The 14,599-nt window shown below is 34.5% G+C and overlaps 1 protein-coding gene across 6 annotated transcripts in view; it reads left to right on the forward strand.

The window, feature by feature from the left end:
* Nol4 (nucleolar protein 4) overlaps nucleotides 1–14,599 on the forward strand; it is a 275,830-nt gene that overhangs the window by 66,293 nt on the left and 194,938 nt on the right. For 5 of the 6 annotated variants that reach the window (XM_013014852.1, XM_013014853.1, XM_013014854.1 and 2 more), the window contains one exon: nucleotides 896–1,045. In XM_013014852.1, the coding sequence (XP_012870306.1) occupies nucleotides 896–1,045 (150 nt within the window). Of the gene's footprint in view, nucleotides 1–895; nucleotides 1,046–1,996; nucleotides 2,038–14,599 lie in introns of all 6 variants that reach the window. The other variant, XM_013014857.1, reaches the window with a different exon arrangement.

The raw sequence follows: 14,599 nt of genomic DNA on the forward strand, positions 1-14,599 counted from the left end.
AGACCCAGAGTTCAGGCCCCCACAACCGACACACACAAAATAATAATGCATGGCATGGTAGGATAAATGGACACGGTGACCCACATTTATCATCTCAACATTTATGTAAAGACTGAAATTGAAGATTAAGAGTTCCAAGCTAGTCTGAATTAAGTAGTAAGAGACTGTTAAAAAGAAATACAATGTATATGCAAGAGGCAGGACACCGGAATCAGATACAATGAAAACAGGGGTTATGCAGTGGGGCAGAACATACATTTTTATAATTTGGGGAGGGGAAGGGATATAACAAAATACTTAAACAAGGATACAGGTTTATTGTAACAATGATATGTACAAGACACTATGTTGAAAATGAAATTTACAGTTTTTTGGGGGGGATAGTTTGGGAGGTAGGGAGGGAAGGGATGGTAGGGGAAAAAACAAAGGAGGAGGAAGTGGTGCTGTAGCTCAAATGGTAGAGCACTCAAATGGTAGAGAACTGAAGAGCTGAGGGACAGCGCCCAGGCCCAGAGTTCAAGCCCCATGACCGACAAAAAACAAAAACAAAAAAACAAAGGAGGAAGTACTCATTACCCTACTCATGTAAGTGTAACCCCTCTGTACAGTATTTTTACAATAATATGTATATAACATACATATTATATACATATATAATATATACATATTTAACATATGCATATATACATGTATGTATATATGCATATATTCACATATGTGAATATATGCATATGTACATATATTTATAAATATAATGTTCATGAATTTCTGAACTTCCCATCCAGATGATTTGGGTCATATGATGTAAATATTTTGATAGTTGAATTTCATGTTCCAAATCCAGATTGGTTTATGAATCCTATATATTAATCTTTGTTTGGCTTTTTTTCCCCAGGATGGCGTAGGGGTAGACGAGAAGCTGTCTTTACGGCGGGTAGCTGTGGTTGAAGATTTCTTTGACATTATCTATTCGATGCATGTGGAAACAGGGCCAAATGGAGAACAGATTCGTAAACATGCCGGACAAAAGAGAACTTACAAAGCAGTAAGTTTAAAATGGAAAAAAGAAAGAAAAGAAAAAGAAAAAAGTAGTGTGTTTTGAGATGTGCTATTATATTTGCATGTGAAGATGGATGGTTGAGTTATAATTATGTGCTTACAAATATTCTATCTCATCATACATTAGATTATATCATGGTCACACCCAATATTTAAACTAAAATTTTACTGTTTTGTTTGTATGTTCCTAAATATAGTGAAAATTAGTAAAACTTGGCTCTAAAATTCTTGCATTGTTTTATTTAAATATATATAAAAGGTGGTAGTATCAGAGTCTTATAAATGAGGACATATATACTAATCATATATTCAGTGTGCTATGATATATGAATTATGAACTGGATGATTTGAACTAGCACCTTAATATTTATTCCCCTTAAAATCATATTAGCATAGTTATATATCCTAATTCATTCTTAAAGCAATATGGATAAGAAAAAATGGTATATTTTATTTCACTTTTTATTTTTTAATTTTCCAGAATAAAATATTAAAACGTTTATTTTCATAGGTCTGTTGTTTGGAACATTTTAAAATGGGAATGTGTGATGCTTTTATCATAAATTATATGAAAAGTAAATTTAATTAATGGTTAGATATTGAAATATCTATGTATATAGCCAAAATGAAGTTATATATTATTTCTAAAGCCTCTGAGTATACTTGCCATTTGAACTAGACCTTTTAATCTAGCTTTTTACTTAATTAAAAATTTTATGAAATAATATGACTGTAGATATTTCATCCTTTCTAGCAAAATGGAACAGTAAATTGTTCTCATCCAATATGAGCAAAGTGTACATTGGAAGTATATTCTCAGCAATCAGAATGATAACTTCTTTAGTATTCTTATTGAACTTTGCTTTGGCTGCCTTTATATTATCTGTTTTTAGGTATATTGATACACAATATCAGTCTGGATCCATTTTTTTTTCAGATACAGAAAAATGTGTGAAATGCTCAAAGTTTCAAATACAGGTACATATGTTTGAAAATTAGCTACTGAGCATAAGAAATAGCTTCTTTTCCATAACTATTTTTTGCTATATTTCCAGGGTCATTTTGAATCTTTGTAGTTGCATAATAACCCTTAATACCTGTTGTATTTATTCCTCCTTCTCTATGGTTTTGTTTCTTGGCTGTTTCCAAATTGCATGGTTTGTGGGCAGGCACTATTGTAAGTTTCCTTACATAATTCTGCCACATAAACTTTCTTTTGACTTATACATTGCAGGAAATATTCTGATCATGACTAATGATTATGCCCTACCTTCCTGAGATACTTTAATATAAACTAATGTTACTGAACATACTCATTTTGCCTGTGTCCTAAGCCAGATGTGACCTACTGAGCAGTGTGAGGAAAAATGTGTATTTTTTCTACTAATGTCACTAACTGCACTCTTCAGACAATTTTCGGGAAATAGCTTCTTTAATTTGGTAGGGCTCTACATTCAGTCTTAGTGTGAATAAAAACACACCAAAGTACATAAAAAATGTCAATTCGTAGTCAGTGGTGTGATCCCAAAGTTATTTAGGTGCCAAAAGCAATTTAGTCTTTGAAATGAATTTATTGGAGACTTTAAATTGAAGTGGAAACATAAGCCAATGACAGAGATCCAAACTTGCATCCTCTGTTGTCTTAAATGAATATAGATAATCACATTCATTGCTGTTATGCGATGGCCATTAATTGGTAAATGAATATAGATAATCACATTCATTGCTGTTATGCGATGGCCATTAATTGGTAAACATCAACATACACTGTTGTGTGTATGTTTATGTATATGCATGTCCTGGGCTGCAACTCAGAGCCTTGGCGCTCTCCTGAAGCATTTTTGCTCAAGACTAGTGCTCTACCACTTTGAGCCACATGCAGCTCCACTTCTGGTGGTTAGTTGAATGGAAGAATCTCAAGGACTTTCTTGCCTGGGTTGGCTTCTCACCATAATCTTCAGATCTCAGCCTCTTGAGTAGCTAGGATAACAGATGTGATCCACTAGCACCAGGCCCAACATATACAATTTTGTATCAGCATTATTATAACATTTTGGGCATTTTGGAGAAGGTATATCTAGTTTGAAAATCTAAGAACCATCTGGAACATCCATCCAATCCCTTTAAAAAAATTCCTATTTGAAGACCTTTCCTATTTCTTGAGTTAATGTTTTATTTCTAAATCTTAGCTTTTATCACCTTGTCTTAATGTCAGGAAAGTTCTTTTTTGACCTAAATTTTCTTACTGGTATTTCTCAATTGAATCATAATTAGGAAACATTTCCATTTTATGGAGCTATCAATTCATCATAGGAAAAAGAAAGACAGAGGCTGCTGCAGTGTCAGGAAACTGTGCACAAATGACTGTACAATGTATTGAATCTAATGTTAAAAATTAATGTGTCTAATCAATGGGGCATAAAACTAAAATGAAATTTGAAATGGAATGTTTTAGTGCTATTAGATCCTGAGAGTATGGGTTGGAATTTAGTTCTCAATAGCAATATTGGAATGGCCTTGTCATTGGTAGGGTTAGCTAGATTTCTATTGCAATTATAATGGTTCTCATTAAGCTTAAACTTTTTATTTCTGCTAACATGTTAGCAAATAGAACATGCATGATTATGTTTATTGACCTTCTCTTTTCTCCCTTTTCCTACATGGCCAAGAAACCATACTTCTACAACTAATCATTAAAGCGTATCATGCTAGCTTAACAATATTAATAGATTTAGTGGTCATTTTATTTACTTTGCCTTCTGTTTGCAAATCTTTCTGTTTTCACTCTGCAGGAAATGGTGGTCCTTTAATATGGGATTAGCTTTTGGATGCTATTTGGTTTTCCTATCTGCAGTATATCATTCCTTGAAATATCTAGGCATTATACAATTTACCATTTGTTACAATCTGACCTGACTATACAGAAAATTGGGAAACATATATACTATTGCTCATGGGTTCTTGAAAAATCCACACAAAATGACACATTTAAGGAATATATAAAGGCAATCAGAAAGTATTTTAGTCAACTCTTAATGCATTCTAGTGTTTTGTAGATTTTTTTCTGCATTTTGTATATGTGTATGTGTGAAATACTGGTTGGTCCATTGGATGTGTTTCCTACAATTTGATTACAATCACCCATTGGTTGTCTATAATAACCATAATGGAGAAGAAAGGGCCATTCAATAAGACTTATGTTTAAACTTACATCTATCTTCATATGGGAAAGCAAATGCAAATGTGACTAGCAATTTGGAAAATCACTTCAGAATTAGTGATGTTGCCTAGTGAAATTAATTGAAGACTTTTTTCTTGTCTTTAATCCTCAACTGTTCTTAGCCTCTCCCTGAATTCTACTTTCAGTGAAAAATCATAGTTCTCTGGCTTTTTTTCTTGTTTCCATTTCCTTAATTTCATTATAATAAATGTTATTGTACCTTTGTGTTCCTCTCCTAAGAGTATCTTTCTTTGGTCTCACTGTGAGTGAATGCCTAGAGTCCTGTATAACTTTTAACATGTCCCTCTTCTGTATGCCTATTTAGAAGTATTACTTAAGTCAGGGTCCAGGTAATGGATTAAGATTCAAAGTTCTTTCTTATCAGATGTAATGTAAGAGTAGCTGGTGGAAATCTAGCAACTAAGGCAAAGTCATATTATCAGTATTGAGAACAGTCTGCATATATATGTGTGTGTACACACAGAATTTGTAGTGTGATATCATAAACTTACATGTATGACTCATAGATATAGCTGCCAATAATTACATTTATTTAATTCAGAGTGGAGAGCATATGCCATAGCTAAAAGAAAAAAAAAGAAATAGGCCAGAAGCCAGACAAACATAATTTTAAATCGCAAATCTAGCACTCATTTTCTATCTGTGAGACTTTTGGCAAATTACTTTTTTTTTTTTGCTATCAGAGAGTATAATTGTATATACATGATACAGTAAAATGAGCGAGTTAATGTGTATAAAGGGAGTGTCGTAACTACAAGATAGATGTTAGTTCTTTGTCTAATTAGTGCTCATGATGCAGGTAGAACAAAAACAGGGCAATTAGCAAAACTCTATTCCTGAGATCATAGCTACCATCCACATTTAGCTTTTGACAATTTAAATTATTTCATTTGCCTTGTCCAAAGCATGTCTTTTAAAGCAGTTCACAAAATTTTAAGCCTTAGAAATTAATCTTAATTTTTTTCAGAAATGAATCTAGTTTTTTGGGAAAAATGTGATTAACATTGGTTCTTATGGATACCCCTCTCCAGAGACATGCTGTAGAAAAATGGCATATTCATGTAAATTTGTTTCAGTCATATCCTGAAACTGAATGAGGAATTTCTTTATTATATCCTGAAAGTGAATGAGGAATTGCTTTATTATGTCCTATATAGAATACTTAACCTTACATTTTAGTTTGCATATTTTTTTTGCTGTTCTTTTGATTAATTGTCTCTACAGTTAAGTTTAATATTTTAACTTGCACCAGACGCTGTTGGTTTATTAGGTAAAAGTTACCAGAATTCTTGTCAAATTATGATGAGATTAATGAACCTAATGTATAGCCATTTGTGATGTTAAAATAACAGTGCTAAACTGCAATCCAAATGGTCCTAACAATTTACTCAGTCTCTTTTTGGCTCAGTCAAATTTTACTCATATAAACAATGACTGAGCTAAATTTGAAAGAATAACAGTATAGTAATGGAGATAGCAAAATGAACATAGAAATCAGGAGCATATTAGTTCGTTCAGACCTGTAAAATATATGGAATACCTCCAGCTCTTATAAAAGCAGACTGTTTGATTACCACAGCTCAAGGATAAATGATCCCCACTCCACTGTTATCTAGAAAGTTCTACTGGAATTCTAATAATGATAACCATGTTCCCAGTAATAAAAAAAACATCTATAGTTGTTGGCCTTTATATTTGTATTGGTTTAAAAGAGACATCAAAACAGGAAAGCCATAAAAGTGATGAGATCAAATGTCTGCAAATTTCTTTTTTATTCTTCAGGATCTTTCACAAATAGTTTGTAGTAGTCTACCTGAAATTTGAGTGGGCTGCTCCTTGGGTGATGGTGTGACTTTGAGTGGCAGTGGAGCAGAGTGACAACACTGACTATGATGCATTTGTTTCCTATTGTAAACATAGATAATGATGGGAATATCTGTGTTGTCTCTCTAGGCCTATAGGTAGGGTGAGACAGAGAGAGAGAGAGGGGTCTTTCATTCAATTAGTTGGAATTTATACTGTTGACACAGGAGTTTCTCCATGTGCCTAGGTAATTTGTCAGGAGGCTTTGGGGACAAATGTGTTCTCTTTCCAAGGCCTCAAGTTTTACAATTAAAATTTAATCTCTTTGAATTAAACCGCTGACCTCTATGTATTGATATAAGAATTAAATATCCTTAGAAAAGAGAAGGCAGAAAATAAGTTAGTTTGCCAGCAGTCATTGGCACTTTATAGTATTGGTTCTCAAATTTGCTTGTCTTTCCTCTTCTGGCCCACTAGAGTAAGACAGAAAGGGAATGTGATATGGGATATACTCAAATCCTTTTGCCACTGTTTTATAGCTAATATGTATATCTTTGGTATTTACATATATAGAGAGAGATGGATACATATATATGTATTTGGTATCTATTTTTTTGGTGGTACTGGGGTTTTAACTTAAGGCTTCATGGTTCTTTCCTTATTGAGCCACACCTCCAGTCCTTTTTGACTTTCATTTTTTTCACATAGGGTCTAACATTTTTGCATGGAATATCCTGGACCACAATCCTTTTTTAAAATATTTCCTGCATAGCTGGGATGGAGGTGTATGCCACTGAGTGCAGCTTTTTAATTGGCTGAGATGGGAGTGTTGTGCATTTCTTTTTGCCTAAAACTATGATCATCCTAATCTCTACCACCTGAGTAACTAGGGTTAAAGCAAGTGCTACTGCACCTTGCCAGAGAGATATTTTTAAAATCACATGGTCCCTGGAAGTGAGAGAATCAGTCTTTTGCCTATACTACTTTAAAGCAAAACTTAGCAAAATGCCTGGCTTATAGTAGGCTCTTAAATGCTCTCTTTAAAAAAGACTTCATATTTGTGAAGTCTTTGCTTATTTGCTCCAAAACATATGCTGTTGTAAATATTAATAATGACATAAGTTTATGGATGCATTTGGCTGTATAGACTGTACTGTTTGACTCATATTTGCAGGGAACTTGTTTCCTGAATTTAGACAATTTTATAGATCCACATAACATAAATTATATTTCATGCAGGAAATGTTATTTTCCCAATGAGCTTTTCAGGGAAAAAATCTGTTGCTCCTTTACATGATGGTTTAACCTTGAAGGTAGGGCGGAAACATATCACTTTCCACACATGGGTTATTATTTTTTTTAAATCAGTTTCACACACATTCACACAGATACACGTTAGTTTTACACAGCATGTCTCTAAATATTTAAAAAGTAAGTGAATTAATTTATTAAATGTTAAGTTTATTTTTATGTTATTACATCAGCGTACTTCTTGCTCTGAACACTCCTTGAAAGGAATTAATCTTTGGGAGAAACTCACTCTTTATGTTAGCATAGTAAATTGCTACTACAGTGCACCCTAGTGGTGAAAGTGAACCAGTGCATCCTTAAAGGCACTCAAATGATGCTGCTTTAGTGATTTTCACTCACACCCAGAGATTTATGTTTTCTTGGGTACAATGATTGTGTAATGGACAGAGTTCCTTTAGTTTATTGAAGCATATGTATAGATTTACATGTACAAATAACTATGTAGGTATTGAATTGGAGTAAAATGTATAAGAAAGCATAAATAGGTCAAGTAAGACTAGAGTGAAGTGGTAGGAAAACAACAGAACTAGCATCTAGATGACCTAGCCTTGGATTTTAATCCTGATACTACATATTGTGTGTTTGTTGTCTGAGCATATGAGTACTTGGTACAATTATTTTAAGGATCATAAATAATATGTGAAACCTTAAATATACAAATTGCCTCAAGAATTATACTTATGAAACTATACTTATTGAACTTTACTTTTCATGCTTAATTTTACTTATTAAACTAAATCTACTTATTATGCTTAAAAAGTAAGAAATTAACTGGGCCCTGGTGGCTTGTGCCTGCAATCCTAGCTACTTAGAAGGCTGAGATCTGAGGATGGAGGTTGTAAGCCAGCCTGGGAAGGAAAGTCTGTGAAACTCTTATCTACAATTAAACACCAAAAATACTCCCCAAACAAAATCCAAAACAAAAAAAGGGAAGTGGAGCTGTGGCTCCAAGTGGTAGAGTCCTAGCTTTGAGTAAAACCTGCTCAGGGACACTGCCAAAGCTCTGAGTTCAAGCCTCAGGATGGACAAGTAAATTTTATCTGAGAGATGACAGACAAGATAGATAACTCTTAAAATATTTAAATAGGAAATTAAAAACTTTTTGTGTCAACAGTGATCTTCAGTGACTTATGGATACCACCCAGTTTTAGCCATTCCATGACAAATGACAAGAAACCTTTGTGCATGTGTTCTTTTCTTTGCAGCTCATTCTCCTTTCTACTCTGTTTTCTGAGACTGTGCCTCAGGGTCAACACTTGCCTATCTATCTGAGCCTATCTATCTGAGCCTGGCTCTGTTGCTTAACCTTGGTAACTGACAAGGAGAATTCTGAAAAACTGACAGAATTAAGGGAGGTATAATACACTCAGTGTCCATGGTATAATTCTTTAGAAAGACTAAGGCAGAGTCCAACAAAATAAGTAAGAGGAAATGGGTACTTGCATGAAGGTGGGGCCAAGAGGGGAGGGGTTGAAGAATGAAGGGAGGAAGTGAGGAGAATTCGGGCAAGAATTCATTGTATTTGCCACAGAAGTAAGAAAAATAAGGCAAGGAGTGGGTCGAAGGGTGTAAAGATGTTGAAGGGATGACACCGATCAAGAGGCACTGTTTCCATGAATTGCTTTGTTAAATGACAAATGAATTCAATACATAACCTAAAAATCGAGAAAAGTGAGGGAATGGGAGAGTTGGGTGAGAATGTTACAAGGGGTGACATTGATCAAGAGGGACTGTGTTCATAAACTGCTCTGTGGAATGGCAACTTCTTTGTACAACTACCTAAAGAAAACGAAAAACAACAACAAAAACCAAAAATAGAGACATTGACCCAGCTGCTACTTCTGGAGAGTTTAGTAATTAAACCACAAAACTTTATTTTCTTAGTAAGAAAATGGAGAAAGCATCACTTCTTAAAAGGTGTTTCCAGAACTTGTATGTATAATTATCGCTTTACCCTAAAGCAGTATTTTCAAGGTGGAATTATGGGATATGGAAACAGACAGCTGCCATTGCTCCATCCACTCCAGGGTATTTAATACCCAAAGCCCTGAGGGTTAAGTTCCAGTAACAGAACGCTCAGCTATTGTGATATTAATAGCCTCTGTCCATTTGCCAACTTTAACCTAGGGACCACAGCAAGTAATCTCAGTTGAGAGACATTTTCTAAAGTAAATGTTGTGGTCAATGCTTAAGATTTTATCTTAGAAAACTTATTTTCCAGTTGTTAAGCAAATCAAATGTCCAGACAATGAGTTATGCATCCATAATGCATTATTACCGTCTCCCATGCAGTATCTGGCCTGCAAAAATATTGTAAGTGTTGCACAGCTTACTACACTCTCTTGCACAGGGAAGTTCTGCTGAACTTCTTTCCATTGCCTTAAAATGGCGATTCAAGCCTGCTTTTTGAAATCTTTCTCTTTTTATTGTCAAGGTGATATACAGAGGGGTTTCAGTTACATAAGTAAGGTAATAAGTATATTTTGTGTCAAACTTGTTACCCCTTCCCTCATTTTCTCCTACTTTCCCCCAAATTCTCTCCCCACTCCCCCGCCAAGTTGTACAGATCATTTTCAACATATTGTCTTGTGAATATCACTGTTGCATTGGTTCCCCCATTGTTCTTTGTCTCAACATTCTGTTGTTCTCCTTCCCTTCCCTAATTCAAATAAACATATATAAAATAGCAGTTTACCAGAATCAAATACAGTGACAACCATAGGGGGAAGAACATACAAAAGAACATGTAAAAGAAACAAATCACATAGTACATTAAAAACAACAAAGAAAAACCTCTTCTGTCCATGTCTTAGAGTTCATTTTACTTAGCATCATTTCATATGGTCATATGTACGTAGCTATTGAGTTATTCTTTTCATCTGCTAAGATTATCCTAGATGTATACTAATTATTGCAAATAATTCTGGGCATTGACAAACACAAAGGCCATACTAAAGCTATCATGCCTGCTTTGAAAGTCTATGGAAACTATATTCTTGGCTTATATGCCCTGCAAGAGATGCTGGCTTTCCACACACTGGCATTATACATGAAAGGTAAATTTTAGTGGACAGTGACAATTGGAGAAAAAACGAAATGAACATGAATGTACCAGTGAACAGTAGAACAAGAGGTGATTTGTTTGTCAGACTCCTTAAATCTGTATCTGAAACAAAGGTATCATATTATACATAGTTTCTGGGATTTGTTGGGAGAGGTAATTTCCTCTTTTTCCCTGTGCTTAATTGTATGTTTTAGTGTGGATCTTCATGCCACTACGAAGCATATAAACATTTGCTTTGCTAAGTCATCTTATTTGCATGCAATATTTAGGGATTCTTCAATTTCACTATTAGGAAACATATATGAAGAAAATCTTCACTGGAAAGTTCCCATCTGCTCATTTTTTTTAATCTAGTGTAAGATCTCTCTGTTGCAACAATCTGTTCCTTAGAAGCCACATAGTCTTATGAATGATACAAAAATACCACTTGTAACTTTAGGCATGCACTTCCAGTTTAGTTGACTATGAGATGGCTCCATTTTTTTCAATTTATGACTATTTAATGACTATAAATAGAGTTTTAAATTAAGGTTGTGGGTCATTACAAAAAAAGATAAAGCTGTTTCCCTGAAATGCAATGTCTCTACATTTGAAGTCTAAATAAGAAAACAAAAGTTATTTTTAAGAAAAACTAGTTGTGATTTAATCTTAAACCACATTCCATTTCTTATTTGTATATAAATTGATCTGCTCATGCATAGGTGTAGTTTCAGAGTCATCAGATATTGACCTAGGATTTTTTTACCTCTGCATGTTTCTCCTGATGAGTTCTTTGCATTGTTTCGGTGGATTTCCGAGTCTGTGCAGGTGGCCTGGCAGTTGTATCTTTCCTTGTCTCTGAAAAATATTGATTCCATGCACTATTCCACAGTCATTTCTTATTTCTCTCGTGTTACATTTGGAACATTTTCTTGAAATCTTCAGATTGCATTTAGCTGTCTGAAAAAAATTGACCCGAGCAATCTAAAAATATTCCTATCTGCTTTAGACCTCCCTTGCTGACTTCCTTTTAAAATCTGACCACATATTGACTATCCTTCCTCAACACTACATAAAACTCTGGATAGAAAAACTCATTCCTCTGCATTAAACCAGTGTTTTTACATTGCATATCCTAACCCATAGGTGAGTTATCAAATCAGTTCCATGGACTGTTTTTATTAAAATAATATCATGACCAGTCAAAAAAGAGATGACCAATTTTATTTTATTGATTTGAATAGATGCCACTTTATGATATCAAGTATATTTCCGTTATTACTATTGGTCTAAAGAGTCCGAAATAGTCCATCTGGGACCCCAGATGGCCTGTAGACTGGCCAGTAATTACTTCTGTTTACTATCTCTCACTTCTGTTTCTTTCATAGTCTTACATGTTTCTGATATCATAATTTGTTCCAAATTTTGCATTACCTTTAGATCCAAACCCCAAATTTCATTTATTTTAGGTAAATATGCACTAACCTTTATGGATTAAAAGACAAGATCCAGAATGCTTACTTAAGCTTCAAATATATAATAATTTATTATTAAATATATTTGGTCCAAATATTGTCATCTTATTTAAACTTCAAAGTTACATGAAGAAGGCAGGGGAACTGAAGAATGAGTGTGAAGATGAAATAGGTAAAATTATCATTGAAGAGGACAGGAAAAAAGTGGGCAATGAGATTATAAACTGAGTAGGAGCAGAGCAAATCTCTCTCATACACAAATATGGTTTGTGTATGAGAAATACCATGCTCTACTTTAATCTTTAACACCCATTTGGAGATAAATACATCCTCATGCAGTCTTTCTGAAGTAAAAAGTGTTGAGGCTGTATTTAGTTGGCAAGCCAGTATGTTTGGATTTCATCTAAATGAGTTGTTATTGATGTACTTTTCACCTAAGAGTTTGTAAGTTGAACACCGATCAAAGTATTTTTTTAGTCACTCAAAGATCAATAGACTCATTACCAAACAACTCATTACCAAGACATTACCAAACCAGACACATTAGTGCTTGAAAAAATAACTAGCAGCATTTTGTAGCACATAAACATACAAGAGATATTTATTGGGTAAATAAATAAATGCTTAATCTAGGTTCAGTGGCTTGTGCCTGTAATGTGAGCTACTCAGGAGATTTGGATCAAGAGAGTCAATGATCCCAGATTAGCCTGAGCAAAATGTTCATGAAGCCTCATTTCAATCAATAAAATAACAGGTACATTTTTGGGAAACTGCTCTCCTAGCTATATAGGAGACATAAATAAGAGGATGTACAAGATAACTTGAGAATCATGTGAGACTCCATTCAAAAACTAATAAAAGCAAAAGGGATGAGGACATAGTAGATTGTTTGCCTAGCAGGCACAAGGCCCTGAATTCAAATCCTGGTGTTTCTATAATAAATAATAAATAAACAAATATTTTATTTAAAAATAATACTTATTAGTTATTTGTGCTGGTCCTGGGGATTGAATTTAGGGCCTGGGTACTATCTCAAGGCTAGCACTTTACTATGTGAGTCACAGCTCCACCTCCAACTTATTAGTGTGTATTTGGAGATAAGAGTCTCACATTTATTAAATGGGTGGTTTCGTTGTGAGTTTAATTTTTTATTTTTTGAGGTTAAGTATATTCTGGAATTTAGGCCCCTTGCCTGATGTATAGTTGGTAAAAATCTATTCGGTGAGCTTTCTTTTTAGCTTGTTAACTGTACAGTTAACAAGTTAACAGTTTCTTTTTAGCTGTCCTGTATAGAACTTTTAGGTTTGATGCAATTGCATGTATCAAGTTTTATTTGTTATGCTTCTGGTTCTTAGAAAGTCTCAATCTGTGCACAGGAGCCGTAGTGTTTCCCTACTCTTTCTGTAATAGTTACAAGGTTTCTGGTCTTGCATTGAGGGGCTTTGATCCATTTTGAATTGACACTGGTGCAAGGTGATATTATAAGGATCTAGTTTCAGTTTTCTGCCTGTGGATATTTAGTTTTGCCAGAATCATTTCTTGAAGAGGCTGCCTTTCTTTGAGCCTATGTTTTTGGCTCCTTTAGTGACTATTAAATAGCTGTAGGTCTGTGGGTTTGCTTTTCTGCCTTCTATTCTGTTCCATTGGTCCTCAGGACTGTTTTTGTGCCAGTACCAAAGTCTTCATTACTCTGGCTTTGTAATAAAGTCTTACTCTGGCTTTGTAATAGAGTTTGAAGTTTGATATTGTTATTTTCCCAACATTGTTCTGTTTAATAAGGATTCTTTTTGTTATTTGAGCTCTTTTGTTGTTATACATTAATTTTCCTATTGCTTTCTCTATCTCCTTGTTGGAATTTCGATTGGTATTGCATTGAATTTGTAGATAGCTTTGGGCAGTATTGCCAGTTTCATGTTAATTCTTCCAATCCAGGAGCATGGAAGGTCTTTCCATTTCCTTAAATATTCTTCAGTTATCATTAAAAATTTTTAAAGGTCTCACTATAAAGGCCCTTTATATCTTTGGTTAAGTTAATTCCTAAGTAGTTTTATTTACTTTTGTGTGGTTATTGCAAATGGAGTAGCTTTCCTGTCTCAATCTTCTCATTGCTGGTCTAGAGAAAAGTTACTGATTTTTGTGGGTTGATATTATACCTAGTTATTTTAATAAAATTTTCAATAGGCTCTAGTAGCTCGGGAGAATTTTTTAGAAGGACAAAGGCAAAGCACAAAATAATATGTACAAGGAAATGGGTATGTGTAAGAGGAATGGGTATTTGTAAAGATTAGGGGAAGGGGGTAGATGAAGGAAAATGGGTAGGAAGGGGAGAGCCCAGTCAAGAATTTACTGTATGAACCACAAAAACAAATAAAGTAAGGGAGGGAGTGAGGTGGATTAAAGGAAGATGAGAGGGCTGGGAAGGTGGCTCAGTGGTAGAGCGCTTGCCTTGCATGCATGAGGCCCTGGGTTCGATTCCTCAGCACCATATAAGCAAAGAGAAAAAAGCCGGAAGTGGCGCTGTGACTCAAGTGGTAGAGTGCTAGCCTTGAGCTGAAGAGCTCAGGGACAGCACCCAGGCCCAGAGTTCAGGCCCCACGACCGGACCAAAAAAAAAAAACAAAAAAAAAAAAAAAAAAAAAAGGAAGATGAGAAAGATGGTGGCTCACA

Source organism: Dipodomys ordii, unplaced genomic scaffold, assembly GCF_000151885.1.
Source record: "Dipodomys ordii isolate 6190 unplaced genomic scaffold, Dord_2.0 Scaffold25, whole genome shotgun sequence".
Taxonomy (NCBI): Eukaryota; Metazoa; Chordata; class Mammalia; order Rodentia; family Heteromyidae; genus Dipodomys; species Dipodomys ordii.